General features: G+C 39.6%; 1 protein-coding gene across 3 annotated transcripts in view; it reads left to right on the top strand.

Moving 5' to 3' along the window:
- The window catches only part of ELK3 (ETS transcription factor ELK3), a 59,045-nt gene extending 52,627 nt beyond the window's left edge, over positions 1-6,418 (top strand). For all 3 annotated transcript variants that reach the window (XM_027831347.3, XM_007069222.4, XM_043545753.1), the window contains 2 exons: positions 1,098-1,220; positions 5,702-6,418. In XM_027831347.3, coding sequence (XP_027687148.1) covers positions 1,098-1,220; positions 5,702-5,800 — 222 coding nt within the window. In that variant the 3' untranslated portion in view covers positions 5,801-6,418. The remainder of the gene's footprint in view (positions 1-1,097; positions 1,221-5,701) is intronic.
- Positions 6,419-19,079: the final 12,661 nt, after the last annotated feature.

The raw sequence follows: 19,079 nt of genomic DNA, 5'->3' as shown, positions 1-19,079 counted from the left end.
GGGAACATTAATTCCCCCCCAAGGAGTCATGAGATACTTCTCCTTCCCCCAAAGGTTTTAAATACAGCCAGCCCCCCATTCAGCAAAACATTTTTCTGTTCAGCAAAGCGCAGGCTCAATTTTAAGCATGTGCTCATGTTCCATTAAAGTCAATGAGATTAAGCACGTGCTTAAATCCGTTCCTGAAAAGGGGTGATTTGCTAATATGGGGCCTGGGGTTTGAGAAAGATTAGCTCAGGTATTTCAAACCCTTGTGTTCAAAGCTTATCACAGCACTTGTGTCACTTTCTTATTCGGAATTCTAGAAGTTATTTTGGATACAGAATGGCGCATGTGATTTTAGACTCTTTTTCTTTAAACGCAGAAATTTGCTTGCCAGATGCTTTTTTACTGTGTCCAGCCTGCAATTCCACTTTGAAAACACTATGAGAAAACTCACAGCTCTGTACCCGAGTCATCACCCTGCAAGTAGCAATCTGTGAGCACAGAAAATCCACAGATTCTTAGTTCTGTGGATTTAGATTCTTAGCACAGAATTAGTTGCATTCTCTGGAGCCTTAGCTGTCACTCTGGTTGTAAACCCACCCTTCACTGCAGAAACCAGTACAATGCCACTTTGTTAAGCCTTCTTTCAAACAGAGTGAAAGAGAAGCGCCAGCTAGGGGAGTGAGCTTCAAAGCCTAGCTGTGGATCATTTGACTCCAAACACTATTGGGTTAATAGTCCAAAAGATCTAGCCAGGGCGAGTAATTGTTAGTCTACAAAAAAACCAGACATTATTCTGACAGAGCTTAGAGTTTTACATTTATAGGCAGTGTCTAAAATGAGGTATGTATGGTATTGTAACACTGATACACTGATATGCATCAAATCATGTGGCTCTGATTTGAATCTTCTTAAACCTGAATGGCAATAAAATCACTTTGAAAAGGAGATCATTTTATAGCATGGGATATTAAATTACTGTTCTGAAAGGGTCAGTAGATTGGGGGGGAGGAGGGGACCTCAGAACATTGCAAAATGTTGATGGAGCTGTAACAGTCCAACCTATATTGTCTTCTGCCTCAAGGCACACATTTGGTATTTTTGTCTTCCAGACCCCAAATGGATTACTGTTGACCCCAAGTCCACTGCTGTCTAGCATTCACTTTTGGAGCAGCCTTAGTCCTGTAGCTCCTTTGAGTCCTGCCAGGCTGCAAGGACCAAACACCTTGTTCCAGGTAGGTTTTTCTTGTGGACACATTTCATTTCTAAAGGTGGCTTTCTTTGATGCACGTACTGATGTTACCCTGCTGTCTTTTCAGTACGTGCACCAAAGAAAGCCACTGAAGGAGACTGCAGAATAAAGAGACTGCCTTGCAGCTGTTGAAGGTGGGAGGGAAAGCAATGGAAAAGGCTTTGGAAAAATCATGGAAACCAAGGCCTAGCCTTGTACAGAAGGTAGTAATTGATCCTTCTATTATGTGAAGGTGCCTGTCATGCATGGGCCTTTTACTCAGGAGATCTGGGCTCAGTTCCCAGCTCTGCTACAGATTTCATGTGTGTCCTTGGACAAGTCACTTAATCCCTCTTTGCCAGAGTTTGTCATCTGTGAAATGGGGATAACAGCACTTCTCTGCAGCATAGGGTGTTGTGAGAATAAATGTTCGAGAGCAAATTGGATTGCACAGTGAAGAGCACCACACAAAACCCAGTAAAGACATGAATAAATCACTGTGGAATATAAGCCATCCAAAGCCCCAGTGTCCATCCAGAAATTGGAAAGAGGGTGGGGCTATCAGCTCCTCCACACTCCGGCCAACTGGAGCTGTTGCCAATCAGCTGATTCAATAGGGCACAGGAAAAAAAATACTTATCAGCTAATTGGCAGGAAGAAAGCTGGTGAGTCATAGAGCAGCTAAAGAATGCAAGGAAAAGCCCTGGAATGAAATCCCACAAGTGCTGGGACAGACCAGCACTGACACAGTGTGTGGAAGTTGGGGAACAAAGACACCCCAGCCCCTGAACTCAGATGCTGGCGGAAAGGCGGCCATATTATACAGCTTATATAATATACATATTATACAGAGTCACAAGGGCTGGGAGTGATATGACCATAAATACTCCAGCTCCAAACTGGGGTTACAGGAACTCCTTTCAGTTATAATGTGACTTTACATGCAACAGTCCTAGGGCTCTTTGTTTCACCTCATATAAACTCATTTATTCGTATTGTGCTATTATTTTGCACACATGATTGGAAACATCCAGACATTTGAGATGGATGCATCCAAGACTTGTCCTGTAATGAGACTGCACGTGAATCGAACAACCTACAGTGACAACTGGAAGTGAAAGTGGATTTGGCTCTGTCACATCTGATGGACCCAAAAGGCCTTATCTGAATAATATGTGGTTCAGAAAAAAGGCCCAGGTGACAAATCTGTAGTGCATAAAGTTTTATTTTACAAACCAAATAGGAAGTGGCAACAGCAGCTGAAATGGAACTAACTCACCGAGTTGGAGTTTTCTTCCCTATAAAAAAACAGACTTAGGCAAGACAGGGTCACTTGGGGATCTCCTGTCTGACGCACCTGCACATGTAAAACTCTCCCCAGACTAGGGATGCTACATGTGTCCCTGCAAGGGCAAACCCACCCTTCAGAATTCTAGCGAACAAATCTAGGAGTCAAGAAAAAAAGAGCTGGCTGCATGCCCTAAGGAAAAGGTGGTCTCATGCGGACACGTTTCTGTTCCCATTGAGGGTTAACTGAACATTCATTGCTTGCTGAAACAGGAAGCGGAAACCCTGAAAGCAGTGGGGGCTGAGGGTAATACATCCTAAAGCTAATCGACTCTCTCTTTCCTTTTCTGGGCTCTTCACTTTAATAGAAGCAGGACTAGGCCCCAATTTCTTTTTTCCAGGTGTGTAGCATCTTCCATAGTAGAGAACAGGCAGGACTTGGCTATAATTAATTAATATTCATATTGCCACAGCGCCCAGAGGCCTCAATCAGGATGGGTCCCAGTTGTACTGTGTGTTGTACAAACACACAAGAAAGAACAGTCTCTGCCCTAAAGAGCTAAGGGGATTTTTTGTTACTGAGGCTACTGTACACAGACAGATCTGGTAGTTCTCGCTGACTAACAGCTCATACTGGGTCATCTCACAGGCCCTCCTTGGGTATGTCTACCACGCCTGCAGCAGCTAGCCTCCCTGCCTGGGTTGACAAACCTGGGCTTGTGGGGCTTTCACTAGCATCCTAAAAACAGCTGTGTAGAGAGTGTTTTGAAAGTGTGGCTTGGGCTGGAGCTTGAGCTGTGAAGCTGAGGCGGGAGAGTGGACTTCAAAGGGCTTCTACAGACCCAGGTTGGGAGGCTTGCTGCCGTAGGCTGTGTAGACCTACCCCTTAAGAGCTGGACTGGATTAGGTGGTAACAGGATGGAGTGCTGACTACACCGTGTTGGGTGAAAAGGGAGAAAAGAGGAGGGTCTTAGCATTCTTGTTGGACCCCTGCTTCTTCCACTGTTAACGTACCGTGCCTTTGGGACAGGACAGTCATCCTAGCAGAAGGCTGTTAGATACCAAGGCAGAGAGTGGCACTCCATGTTGAGCGAGAGCGATCAGCACACGCCTCTTCCTGGATGAAGTGCTCTTTATATTTCGTTCTGAAACTGAGTGGCCATTAAGTGCCTCACTAGAACAACACTGGAATACATACACAGCTAAAGCAACTCCCACATCCCAGTGTGTGGGGAGAGAATTGTGCCCATTCAGCCTTGGAGAAAATGAAAAGAGCCACTGAAATCTGCAGTTAATTTTGCCTCATCCAGTTTACCTCCATAATTTGGCCTAATTGGAAGATCTTCCTGTGGAAATAATACTAGAATGTAATTAAACTCACTTTAGATTTTCATCATTAGTTTGAAAGTTACCGCATAACTGGGGCAATGAGAGACTTGTACATAACTGGGTTTTATCCTAAAATAAAGCCCCAAGGGAATGCAACCAAACTTCATTGAAATCTCAGCTGCTCAGTGATCCCAGTTAAACTATTTCATTCTCTTGGTTTTGATTATTTATTATCTGTACTACAGTAGCACTGAGAACTCAATCAAGGATCAGGGCCCCCTTGTGCGAGGCACTGTACAAACAAGTGTAAAAAAGACAGTCTTTGCCCCAGAGAGCTCTCCATCTAAGTCTCCATCTCATCCATAAAACACAACAGGTGGAAGAATTGGACAAAAGGGTAGGGGGATGAGGTTACAGTAAAAACAGCACTTTCCCCATAATAATCAGTAGTCTCAGCACCTCACCTGCCTAGTGAGTCTGCCAATTATGATACAAAGCATCTCTCTTTTGTTAGTCTTAGAAACCACACAAAGGACATTTTAGGTTACATATCCCTCTTGAAGAACACACAGTATAAAAACAAGAAACTGGAGGGTTTTTTTCTGTAATCAGTTGAAATCAAACAGGTAAAAGATTTTCCAGGGGCCTGATGGTGATTCTTGTGGCTGGCTGGCTGATATAAAAAGAAAGCCTGCAGGAAACAAACCAGCACTGACACTTGATACAGCCTTCAGCATGGTGCACTGACCCTTACTGCCCAATGCTGATCACATGGATTGGTGCTTTTCAAATTTCAAACTGAATGATAAAAAGTAAAATCTTTAGCTAAAACCTGGAGCTAGTAGTAGAACACAGTGGCAATTAGGATTGCTCTCTCTCTGTCCTGTAAGGATATTAGAGTATATATATTTTTTACACACCCACCCCATTTTGGTGTAGCTGTTCAGTTTTAACAAAGTGGCAGTTTTGGACTGGGTCATTCAGTATTTCGGGCCCAATCCTTTAAGGTGCAGCAACCTCAACGCCTGTTGAAATCAATGCGTGTTGAGGGTGCTCAGCACTCCCATTTAAGTAACGCCTCATAGAATCAGGACTAAGTCTGGCGATAAAATAGTCTAATATAATCCTTAGCACATTTTAAAAAACTAATTCTGAGCTTATAATGTAACAGGCTTATCTTACTTTCCTACCTAGCTCCCTCGCTAGTCTTAGATCTTAAATACCAGTCAATACACATTAAGTGCAAATAAGCTGCAATCAGGGTGCAAGGGTGTACAACGAGTATACTGGTGTATTAGCTTAGTTAATATTCTTTGCACAGCACTTTGAAAATGTGACGTGCTTAATACTTATATCCCTTAGCCACATGACAAAGGGTCCCTTGTAGACAGCTGACGGATTCTACTGAATACACATACACTTTTTCAACATAATTTTGAAGGCTTATATATTCCCCCCCAGACACACACAGATGAAACTGTATCCTGAGTTTAGTTTCATTTTTGCAAGAATCTTCATTCCGTATCTCTTTCAGATACCTTAAAAACACAGACGTGTTAATGTCTTGTAAGATTACAGAACATTCTTCCTTTATGCATAACAATCAACAAATCTTTCATCATACTGCTCAATTTTGTGAGCTGATGACAGTTGTCTTGTAGCACTAGCTAGCTATATTTTCTTGTACATTTAAGAAAAAGAATATCCTTTCATTAATACATTTTACTCATTATTATTTGAATCAAAGCTTGTCATTTAGGAACTACAGCCTTTGAAAGGAAAATCATCTGGGTTCAGTTGCTGGGGCTGAGTGCATATGCAGTAATCTTTTGAGATAATGAATGAATTTTACCTTTTGTGCTCTTGCAGTTTCCAACTCTGCTAAATGGTCACATACCAGTACCAATCCCCAGTTTGGATGGGGCCTCTTCTCCAGTACTGCTTTCTCCAAATGCTCAGAAATCCTGATGATGTCTTATCACGTTAAGGACTCATTAACTGATTTTAATACATTCATTCCCATGGGTTAGTTTTTCCTGTGTCATGAGAAGGACATTGTGAAACCCTCCATTTCTTTGGTTTGCACTTTTCATTACATGGATCTACTTTTATTATGTTAGCATTTTTAAACTGTGTTTTTATATATATATAAAATCTGTTTTGCATTAAGTGAATTATAATTTTGTTTATCATAGCTCTCAAGTGTTGAACACTGTTGTTGATGAAGTACTTTTCTTAATGGATTTCAACAATGTATCTAATAAGGATGTGAAGCTTTTTTTATCCCTTTTTTCTGCATATTATGCATTGTGCTTGTGTAAAGTATAACCGGCTGTGCCTTCTTTTGCATAATGTTATGCAAATGATTTATATATTTTCTAGTATTAAGATAAAGGTTGAAAGACAAAACTAGTATTGAACAGCCCTATGGTAGTATTTCAGTATTTTTTCCACAGATAGGCCATAATGATGCAGTGTATTCATGTAACTTTGTATTAAGTGCTTCCAAATTGTATAAAAAATAGCTGTATGATTTTTCTTTGCTGAATTGAAAGAACATAATAAATGTTATGTCCAGGAAATGCATTTAAGAGTAACTAAGCCATAGCTAGACAGATGCTGATGCCCACTTTCCTCTCTGGTGTAACTCCATTGACTTTAACAGTGTTACACCAGGGAGGGATTGGGCCCTGAACATTCATAAAATGTTTTAATGGCATTTTGTAAACATGTCTGCAGAGAAAGAGGACTCACTCAATACCTATTATCTTCATAAATTGCTAATGAATTGTTGGAATAACAGCTGAAAAGATCCATCATATACTCTCCATCCTCCTGTTCCCTCTGTTGGTTTTCCAACTGCTTTGTCCAGTTGCTACAAATGCCTTTCACTGCTTCCCTTGGAAGAATATTTCAGCTACTTAGCTATCAGAATATGAGGCTTTCCCCAAAGCTGCAGAATTTGTAGAACTTTAAATTAACACCTTGTGCTTGTAAAGAGACCTACCGTATTCATGGGATTGTATACGTGGAAACATCAAGTATTTGAGAATTGTGGATTCAGAAGTAATGCTGCATCACTATCTGTATACAACCTAAAGATTCATGTATTAAGCACGCACTCTAGCTTGAGGTGGTGGCTTAGTCATCTCAAAGTGTCAGGTTAGAAATACCTAGACTGCGTGGCACCACAGATTCCAATCTTGGCAGGGTTGACACAAACCTTCTGTCTTTTAAGGTAGATAAACTGTGTTGTGTGCGGTATCCTGTGTGGATCTTGTTATACTTGTAAGAAGCACACAGGATCTTTATAGGGAAGAAGGCAGCAGGATACATTTATTGAGAATACAACAGTTAGAATATGCTTTTCAATCTCTCACACACACACACTCCTGCCAGTTGGTGTTTATAGTCACCAGTCCAGAGCTTCGATCAATCTAGTGGCCAGCCAGATTAGTCGCAGAGGGGAGCAGGGCTCTGTCGGTCACGAGCCGATGCTCCTGGAGTGTGGCAAGATGAACCCAAAGTCCCATGGCCAAGCACCCTGTGCTTATAGTCTTTTTTCTCTATTGAAGTCTACGGATTTTGCTGTGTCAGTTTGTGACCGGTTACTTCTTAATTGGCGTATCTTTTGATGTAAACATAGTAAATGTGATTATTGGTAAACACAGTACTTACATTACATATACATTCGTTTACTGGTGGGTTGCTAACACTTGTATCCTCCCAAAACACCTCTTTCCAATAATTAACACGTACACATAGCCCATTATACAGTACTTTGGTCTTGTTATTTAATTTATTCCACATACACGATCCTAGTGAAATGTCTTTTACTACGGGGGAGCAACAGGCAAGGACAAGTACACCCACTTTTGAGGAGTTCACTTTGGTACAACCTCTGGTGTTTAATAGCTTCCCTCCCTCCCCAGCCCACTGGCTCAAGGTCCAGGGTAATCAAAAGGATCCCATGTGCAATATGGGGAGTGGGCTAACTTTCCATATCTTTGCTTCCAGAGCCAGTTGGTGTTTGATTTTAACAACAATTTCCCCAATTAAAAGGTCTGGCCTTACTATGCTAGAAACATACTGCATTCATTTGTACTGATAAGTATCAAACAGTGATTTTTTTCTTTGCTTTAGCAAGTGTATCCAAACCTTAGTGTTTCCTGATATTACCCAAAACATTTTTGTGTTCCAAGGTGAACAAAGCAAGTATCTGCATTTCAGTACATCCCATAGCTATAGCAGTATGGTTTTCACTTCCATTTGTTTCTGTATTAGGTTGTCCTGTAAGACAAAACATAGAAAACAAACCACAATTTCTATTGTGACAGTAGATTCATGGTATTCTGGGTTGCTCTTCAGGTGGTATCAGCTTTTTGTGATTTTCTGAAAGACAAAAAGAACATGTTTCTACCCCTTTTGGGGTGGCAGATTATTGCTTAAAATATCCCTTTCTTTTACAAATATTCTTGTTGATTGCAGGCAAAACAGAGGAATTACACCCATACTTCCCTGTGTTTTGTTCTATAGGCAGGCCAGGTTTCAATGGCTTCTATCTTTTAAGGGTTATGGGGAATTATCCCACTGTTTAGTCATTAAATCCATGAGGTGAGGTACCTCAGTTTCCCTTCTTATACAGCAGACCAAGTTTATAATGTTTTTCCTACTGTGTTAAGCTTTAAGTTTATTTACAGGTAATAGTTGAGAAGCATCATTACCATATGACCTTAAAGGATTTAAAGAAAATCATACACATTATACTTGTTACAGGGGTACTTATTAACATTAAATCTATTAAAGGTATCTTGTTATACCAGGCCTTTTATTTAGACAATTTGTTTGCTGACCAGGTATGTCCTTTATCTGCAGCTCCTTTGTGCTGCTTTCTTTATCAGTTAGGTAATTTGCATTAACACAGACGCTTTCTGGCTTGCTTTTGGATCCAAAGCCATCAGCAGCTCAGAGAGACTGTCTTAAAAGAGACACAATCAACTTTCACCAGAGTTCTGATTACTTTTAACTCCTGCTTTCAAAACACACAGCAATCTGAAAAAGAAAATCCAACCTATTGTGGCTCCCTTTGGAGCCCTAATAGCATTTTAATTAAGTAGTATGGTATGTTTGCATTTCTTTTACCCCTTCTACAATATACACTGCATGTTTTGGGGCAAATGCACATTCCTTTCATAGTTTAACTTCTATAACATTATTCATATTAATTTTTACATAAGGTGTAACTATTTCTTTTGTGTTTACACAGTTTTCAAGTACCTTTATTAAAGTGACAGTTTGATTACTCAGAGCCATCTTAAGGCTCAGTGTTTCTAACTTTGTTTCTTTTTGTTTTGTGCACCTCACCCTTGCTGTTGCTTCAGGGGGGCACTGTCTTTTTAAATTTCTTATTCTTTTACTACAGCTCTCATCTGCTATTTTGTTACAAACAAACAAACAAACAAACAAACAAAAAGAATCCAGAATCTTTCCCTAATCTCCTGATTTTGACTGTTCTGCTGCAGCCTCGACTTTGGTCTTTATTTTAAAACATTTTAAATTTTGTAAAGCATTAAGTTACCTCTTAAGTGTTAAATGCCAAATCCCAAAGCCAAACAACACTATTCACCTGTGTCTGGCAAAAAGCTCTGTCAGTTTTGCAACTTTGAATTAAAGAGTCAAATGGATTTTTAGTGGCATTATTAAAAACAAAAGAAAACCAACTGGTCCTTAGAACCTTACATATTTATACACACACATAGATACATACACATTTTCTTTTCCTTAACATCCTTTCTACACTGCTCAATTTTTACATAGCTGTACATAGATTACATTTCCTTTATACATTTGAGAGCAGCTAAGTTCCAATAGAAACCCCTTATGTTCTTTTAGGAAATTTGACTAAATTGTCCATAGTCAAATGATTTTAATCAGATTCTCTCTTTGCCTGGATTATTTACAGACATTCCTTTGGAAAAGGGCCCATTTTCCCTTCAGAATGGCTGCAAACACTTTTCCTTTTTAACATTTTCACAAAGTTTAACTGCTTAATTCCCTCCAGCATTTACAGAGTTAACTTTTTACTCTTTTCTTCTTAAATTACTTATTTTTCAAAGTGACACCTTAATTAACTTAGATTTTGCCATTCTAAGTACTATTTCAGGGATTTGAATTTTTCATGTCTACACTTACTGCTTTCCTTACTCCTGCCACTATGCCTATTTTCCTTTTTTTTTTTTTTAATTTGTTGCCTGCCTGCTTGTCTGGGCCCGATCTTGGGTTTTTTGTTTTTTTTTTCTCGTTAAACCATCCCCTTCCGTGGGCACAGGCTTTGTTCCACTACCAATTTAGCAAGGAGGGTGGGCTTCTCAACTAGCCCCCACCACTCCTGGTCCCCTTTCTTAAACATTTCTTTCAAAATTGTGAAATCACCACAATATCACTCAAAAAATACTACACTGCCCAAACATCTATATCTTTCAGAGTTTGATTTAACAGAGCAAGATCTGTGTAAAATTAAGATCTTATGTTTGCCCGTGCCAGTGCCAGGGCTTACAAGTTCCTTTCTTCACCCTATTGCCCATGCCAGTGCCGGGACTTATGATTTTAACCCACTCTGGGCCAGAGGGAGAAACACTAAGTCCCCCTCTGTATTGCTCGGCCTTCTACCACCGAGGGTTCATACACCAAATATAAAAAGTCCTCCCAGGGGCACAGCAAGAAACCCTAAGTTCCCCTCTTATGCTCAGTCATGCTACGGCGGAGGGTTTATGCACCTATCGTTTTTCTAATTTTTCTCCGACAGACGGGTCGGAGTGAGGACTCTAATCCTCCCCCTATTGCCTGGCACTTCTAGGACCAGGGGTACACCCACCTCCAATTATTTCCCCCCAGCAGTCCGGGGTGGAGCAAAAGATGCTAAACCTCTCTCCTGTCTCTCAGCCCTTCTACGACCAAGGGTGTGTATACCTCTTAATTATACAAATTCTCAATTCATAAAATACCAACAGTAAATACAATATTAACCACACCTGGTTCCCTTTTTACTGCCCGGTATCTCTATGACCGGGAGTGTGCACACCTGAATGATCAATCACTTAGCAGTATTGTCAATAATTACAGCGCATATACTCTTCCCCCCTTTCACAATTCTCCACCAAAAATGTTATAAGAAGCACACAGATCTTTATAGGGAAGAAGGCAGCATGCCGCATTTATTGAGAATACAATAGTTAGGATATGCTTTTCAATCTCTCTCTCTCTCACACACACACACAGACAGAGAGAGAGAGTGAGAGAGTCCTGCCAGTTGATGTTTATAGTTACCAGTCCAGAGTTTGGATCAATCTAGTGGCCAGCCAGACTGGTCGCAGAGGGGAGTAGGGCTCTGTTGGTCGCGATCTGATGCTCCTGGAGTGTGGCAAGACGAACCCAAAGTCCCATGGCCAAGCACCCTGTGCTGATAGTCTTTTTTCTCTGTTGAAGTCTATGGATTTTGCTGTGTCAGTTTGTGACCGGTTACTTCTTAATTGGCGTATCTTTTGATGTAAACATTCCGATACACCTCCGAGAGGGTTATCCTGTCCTAGTTCCGATTTAATCAATTGTCCTGTCTTAGTTCCGATTTAATCAATTGTCCTGTCTTGAGGGGTGCCAGCCTTCACCTCAGGGTCATCAATTTGCCCTTCCTTCATTATGGATGCGCGTTGATGATTTTCTGGTGTCGTTAAGTCTCTTTACTCCTTTTTCCTTGACCATCTGGCTATAACAATGGCGTTCACACCTTATCTTTTCCTCATGCATACATTCCTCATTCACACAAACAGTCTTTTTACAGAGACCTTTGAGAATACAAACAGTGTCAGTTTATTTTGAAACTCCTTAACATAGGCACAATACAAGATCCTGTCTTTTACTTACTAAACCTTAAAACAAAGAAATGTATATTTAACTCGAGTGCCTAATTTGTAATACATATAGGAAACCATAGTAGACATAATAACCTATTCTAAAACAAAAGGGTGACCATAATCAGTCATAAGGATTGTTCTGGTCTGTCCCTGCCTTAACATCAGTACAGACACTGGCGGTCTGTCAGATGCATTCCTACCAATGTCCCAGAGGGTCATTCCTTTCTGCTATTCGAAAGCTGGTAAAATGAAATCAAGACATACATTAGTACCTCTATTCTTATTGTACAATTATAAATCCTGCTTCTACAATCTCTCAGATGAGATCTTTAAAACACAACAAAACAAACCACCAAATGAGGATCCTCTCTGTTATAGCTAGTCAATAAAGTTCCCACTGCCCTTTTTGTGTGAATAGTGGGTTTTGCCCTTGTAACTGGTCAAAACTCCTGTTTCTTGAATTTTATGAAGTGAGCTGTGTGCCAGTTGTCTCCCTGGATGCATTTCAGTGGTGATGCATGTGTTTAGTTGTAAAGTGGTTTGCGATCCTTCAAGATGAAAGGTGCTAAATAAACATTTTATTAGTAAAGTTCTGATATTTAAAGGCCATTTTTGGGGGCGAGGGAATGTGATGAGAGCAAGCTTCTTCCTGAGGGTCCATGGTCTTGCAACCCAAAATTACTCCTGCATTTTATTGACCTGAAGAGCTCTGTGTGGCTCGAAAGCTTGTCTCTTGCACAACAGAAGTTGGTCCAATAAAAAAAAAAAAAAAATTACCTCACCCACCTTTGTCTCTCCTGCATTTCACGTTGTCTAAGGGTACATCTACACTAAAAACACTACAGTGGCACAACTGCCCTGCTATAGCATAGACACTTTCTACAGCGACACAGGGGGTTTTTCCATTCCTGTAGTAAATCCACCTCTCTAAGAGGCAGTAGCTAGGTTGACACAATGACCTAGCAGTGTCTGTGCCAGGGCTTAGGTCAGCTTAACTACATTGCACAGGGCATGATATATTTGACAGCCCTGAATGATGTAGTTAAAACAACCCAACTATGTAGCTTAGACCAGTCTTAATGAAATGAAATAGAAATTGGCATATCTAAGTAAAGTACCAGTGACTATAAACAAAGCAATAATATATTCCCAAGGGACAAAAAAAATCTTGTCATCATGCATTTCAGCATTTGGGAACCCCAATAGGCACCATCATGTACATCTAGAAAGGAAGGACTCCAATGACAGACCACAGCAATGAGACTCTTACACAAAATATCCTGCAAGTTTTAGGCTAGCTAAAGTGAAAACAGACTGAAAACAAAGGTGGTCAATCTGAATGGTTGGGTCAAACACATGAAAAATCAAGTGGAGGCAGCAGAGATTAAACTACAAGAGTTTACAGATTAAATTATTGTATCAAACCCTTTCTTTTTTAATATATATGGCCTCTCAGGTGCTTGGAACATTTCAGTAACTAAGTCTTATATGTACAATATCCACGTGCTGGGAATCCTGGAACCTATTCTCTTCTCATTGTGCACCACTGTAACTACTTCAATGGAGTTACTACTGATTTACACTGGGATAGCTGAGGGAAGATTCAGATGTCAAAGAAGATGAGGATGCACATCTTCGTTAGCTCACAAAATAAAGATATTTATTGAAGTATTAGGACTCAATCAGTGAAAATGCAATATATATTAAAAGTGCTGTCAAACTCCACTCTACCAAAATTGAGAGTAAAATTGTGGGAGGGGGTGTATTTTTATTGACTCTCTGATGTCAAAGACCAGAACAGACTCCTACAAAAGGAAAATCCAGATTCTCATTAGTTTGTATGTCTTTCCTTGTTACTGGATCTGATATCTTGGAAAGTAACCAACCATTTTTGAAAGAAATTGTGAAGTCTTGTACACTTTCCAAACTGTAGGGTTTTTTTGATGCCAGGAAATACCTATTTTTGGACAAAAACTCAGCAATGAAATTATTGTGAAAGATCCAAGTCAAACAGGATGTAGGCAACTTTGAAGAGGAGAGGCCTGGAGGCATAAGGTGCTTATGTTTTCTCCTATATCTTAGTGGCAAAGAGTAACAAGTAAACACAGTAATAATGGTACAGCACATTTGTTATTGCTTAGCAGATTTAGTTTAAGTTTGACCAAAAATAGGTTAGCAGAATGAAAGTGTGCCGTACCGTCTGGCCTGCAAATTGGTCAAAATGTCGACCGAACAAGAAATCTGATTACTGTTTGTGTTATATCAGTAAGATGCACCTGAAGGATAATACAGAATCATATTGCCATTTTTTCACATGGATTTATTGTCCACCTTCCCAAACCAGAAGATGGACTTTTTATGCTTACTAAAGAGACTAGCCTTCTTTTGGTATGCTAAGGTTCAAGGAAAATGCTGATGCTTTTCTATTGAATTTAATTAACGAGTATCTCTTAAAATGTAGATACAAATCACAGAGAAATTTTAGTAAATAAATATGCGTGGAAGAGTCAACATTTCCATGACAGTAGATGGCTCTGAGATTACTTAGTGGAGGCAGCCATGTTCTCATCAAAACAGAAACAGGTTGAACTTATTCTCCCCTTGTTTTGATTAGGTAAGTCAGTGGGCTTAGAGCATGATTTTTTAGGTAGGTTTACACCTGTATTCAAACTTATTTTGGGAGCAAACAGAGTTTTGTTTTAGAGGTGCTTTTATTTACTTTATATAGACTATTATGGTCTGGAATTAGGAAATTTTTGTTCTGTTAGCTAATATTCCATTGGAGTGAATTTTCACTAGTGTGGCAACTACTCAGTATCTCTGCCCACATCCTGGAGGCATAATTATGTATTTTTTCCCTCCTGGCTCCCATCCCTTAAGAGACAAGTAGGTGCCTCAGTTATACAGAAAACTTCCAAAGGTGGAAAACAATATTGAACAATTACACAGACCAACAAAGGGCTAGATGTTTCAGATTGGCAGATGTCTGCTTGAGGAGACCAATTAAGAAGTAAAACAAAATTGTTCTATTCTCATGCTGGGACCATGTGCTACTTCTCAGTAGTTGTCTCCATATTGTCAAACAGTAAAATAAGAGGGAGAATATAAGAGGAAAAGAAGTCGTGTATGAAGTTATACACATTATTTAGAAGAACTTAAAATTGCAGGACCTTGTGAAATGAAAGCATTTGAGGAAGCCACCAGGTCTACACCCCATAATGCTTAGCAGAAGAACAAACAAGGCCCAGGTAGTATTTTATGGATAGGTTGCTGTGTGTCTTGTGGAATGAACATGAATCCATGAGATAGGACATTCTAAATGTATCATGACACCTATCTTTAATCTATCTGGAGATTGCAGCTTTAAATATGTTCTGCTCTCTCATTAAAATGCTAAGTCCCAAACAAAGTGACTTACTGAACAATGCTCTCCTGGCTACGTAGTCCTTGAGAGCTCTAACCACTGTGATGGGGGTGCAGGCCCACTGCTTTGGGGTAAAAGGTTTGGAGCACAGTGAAGGACAATTTATTGCTTAAAATGAAAAGGAGAACAAACCTTGATTGTGCGTTCTGGAGCAGTCAGTAATAAAGCCGTCTTTGGGAGGGCTCTGAGAAACGGCGTGTTATAGGAAAGGGCTCCCAACTCCCAGGAATATTAGTGCTCTTTCCCAGTAGCTGCCTTCAGATTGTCTCATGCCCATTCCATAAGAATTATACATAGATAAAACACACCCTCAACTACCGCTAAAAAGGTGTCTGGGACAGCTTCCTCTTTACCTGCAGACTAAGGAGAAGCACAGGAAAGAGGAAGAGAATAAACCGAAACGAAGAGCAACTCCCTCTGAAAACAAACTAATGCCATTAAAACATGCAGTAGGATAGACATATTCATGTCATTGGTTTGTTTTCAGCCAGAAGACAGAGAAGCAAGCTGGCGCCGCTTTGGTCTGCAAGGCAATGGAGGGAAAAGCAGTAAGAAGAGAACTCTTCCAGTTAACAGTTTTGGTATTTAATATTCAGCAGTAACACCCCATTACAATAAATAAAGAGAGTTCACAGCTCTCTTGCAGATAATTCGTTTCAGTATGTGGCAGGCAGACTGAACAAGGCCAACATTTGATTAGTTGCACTGTGAATGCTATCGACATGAGGAGGATTAGATGTTTATTTCTTAAATGAAAGCTTAGATTCTAGAGGATGGAGAAAAGTCTTGGACATTTATTGCTCTACAGTGCTGTGCCCCTGAGAGAGCTGTTGAAAGACAGAAAACAGGCTAGCTAAGTTTAAGAACCCTGAAGTGGACTGTAGTCCTATACTGTGGACCTGGGATTCTAGAGAATATATCACAATGTGTAGAAAATCTTAAATTATGCATTTTCCACACCGAAGAAACTCTTTTGTACCTGCCAATTAAGGCATCAGAGAGGCAGTGTGTTCTAGTGACAGAACAATGGATTATGAATCTACAACAGCCACACTCTAATCCTGGTTCTTCCGACACCAGCTCCCTCTGTGGCTTTGGACAAATGGCATGTTCTCTCTAACTCATGAGATAAGAAAGCTGTTGGGTGAGATTTTCAAAAGGCACAGATTCCTAACTACCATTTTGAAAATCTCCCCATCATCACTTACATATCTGTGCTGTGAGGATCCATCAGTTAAAGGTACAATGCTTTGAAGAAAGTAAAAAATTATAAGTGCCAGATGTTGTTAGTATTAAACATAAAACAGAGTCGGTCACTGGATTGAAAAATATACATTTTTTTCCAGGCAAAAATTATGTAAACATTGAATTAAGGATGAGAACACATATCACTAATTTAAGGTAATACATGTTACAGGGATGTTGTAATCATTCCGAAATCAAGTATTATAAATCCAGGAAATTCAGAGTTAAACTTAAAGAACTATGATACTGAAATAAAGAGACAGGGTACCCAAACAACCTTAACTCTGCTATGTAGTGACACCATTCAATAACCATATGATTAAACTATTTTACTTTGTGGTCTCAGATTAGGCTAAATTGTTTTTTTTTACAGACACATTAGATTTTTCTTCTCCCCCATGGTATCACTACAGAGAAAACTTAAGGTAGTTTGCATGCCCTTTCTGTATTTCCATACCTGAACTGGTTTGGATTTCTTTTGAGCCTAACTCTGAATTTTCTGGATTTATAATACTTGATTTTGGAATGATTACAACATACCTGTAATACACTTTGCCCTAAATTACTGATAATGTACTCACTCTTAACTCTATCTTAACATTTTTTTTTGTCTGGGAATTTCCTGGTTTTTTTTTTTTTAATTACAACTTTCATACATAAATTCTAAATAAGAAACTCAAAAAGGATGCTAACATGTGTCTAATGATCTGTAGTTGTGGAGTATGTCAATACTTCAAATACCTTTTTAAATTTTAACTTCTATAGGCCAATTGAAAAAGAAACCCCTGGCTGCTTTATGCCACTGTAGTGCAGAACAAAGCAGCCAAAGTATACTGGCCAGTTAAACTGGATTTACAAATGCATTGTTTCACTAGAGCAGTGCAAAGTAGCTGAACTGTACCCTTCCTGTCTTGCAAATTCCCTTTCTGCACCTCCCTGTGTTTCCCAGCTCATACATCCCAAATTCTCCTCCCCCTTTTATCCCCTACACTCTCCAGGTCTCTCTACATTCTCACGTCTGCGCGTCCACACACACGTACATTTTCCCCTATGTCATAAATCTCACCTTTCCCTGCACGTGCCCCAAAACATGCACACCTTCTCTGTTGAGCAGACCTGTTGCAACAGGTTGCTTTTGAAAATAAATATTTATAATTAATGGCCATTTTTTCATAACTGAAAATTCATCTTGCAGCAGAGGCTGGTGCATAAAAATCTTCAGAGACACTCAGGAAAAACTGCCCTCTTTCAAAATGGCCTCCTTCTCCCATTGTTCTTAAAGAGCATGAAGCCAAGATGCTCTTATGAAGATGGTGGTGCCCGAGGCTGCCAGCGGGCAAAGAGGAACAAAAGTCCCATTGAGAACAATGAAAAAGAAATGCCCTTTTCAAAATGGCCACCTGAGGGAGCCTCTGGCTTCAATCCCATCGAACACAATTGGAGATGGCAGCCATTCTGAAAAACAGGCAGTTCTTCCATGGAATTCCCTGTACCACAACATTCTTCAGCTCCTGCTTAAGCAGAAATTTTAATAATGAAGAACAGGAAAAAATACCTATTAACTCTAAATAAAACCCTTCAAATCTAGCCTATGCATCATATGTCAGTGAGTTTAAACTATATGGACAATTTAAAGAATCTGAATCATTTTGTTATTAACATCATTTGGGCCAAAAAATAAAAAAAGCCTGACACCAAATACTAAATTTCTTAGAGAACCTATTTTTTACTCCGAAAATATTTAATGGATTCACTTGTAAATTCTCAGAAAAATTGTTCTATACTCCAAGTAACTGCAGTGATTTTATGGAGGATACACAGTATTTTTCATACATAAGCAAGAGATTGAATTCCTGCTTTGAGTGGAAAACGACTCATCCTTAATTATGGAGGTGCCAGCTGTGACTCCACAAGAAGCTTCCAAACTTAGTTTATATAAACATTTTACTGATAAAAAGTTCTTACCCTTGCATCATTTAAAGAATGCCAAATTTTGACTTATTAGTCTTATGTTTGTAATCTATGCATAATTAAAATGTTAGCGTCTTATTAATGTTAATTCTTACCGTCTCCACTGAGCATTTTATTCCAAATCTTGTTTAATTTGTATGTACACAACTAGACGGTTTCTTCTGATATCTATCTTAGGAGATATATGACACTTGTCTTTTTTCCTGCAAAGTTTCTAATACATTGCAGTCTATATCAGATTTCAATACTGAATGTACAAAAATGTAAGTTATCTAGGGACAATCTTTTCAGTTCTTCCTCACAGGCAAATTCTGCCCTTGGACGTACGTAGAGCTCTCCCACTGATATCAATGGAAGGCACATATATGCACTGGACCCTGAGTCTTAGGCAAAACGCCTACCTGACATCTGTGGGACGTTTGCTTTAACTGAAGAATTGGGCACTCAGTAATTACAATGAGGTCATTTTGCCTTGTAAAATCCCTTCTAGGATTGAAGAGTCCGGCTGATGCCACTGCTACTGCTTCAATGTTATGAGAGTTAGTGATAAGCTAAGTTTAGAATCAATCAGTCCTGCTAGGTATGGAGCTGGCTAAAAATGTACTAACTCCTCCCCCAAAAAACTGCAGTTCACCAAATCCATATTTTAACAACACAGAGCCTTTGTAATTATAAACTTCAAAACAAAACCAAGGAA

The sequence above is a fragment of the Chelonia mydas genome, chromosome 1 (assembly GCF_015237465.2).
Source record: "Chelonia mydas isolate rCheMyd1 chromosome 1, rCheMyd1.pri.v2, whole genome shotgun sequence".
Classification (NCBI taxonomy): Eukaryota; Metazoa; Chordata; order Testudines; family Cheloniidae; genus Chelonia; species Chelonia mydas.
This window is presented reverse-complemented; position numbering and strand designations above follow the sequence as displayed.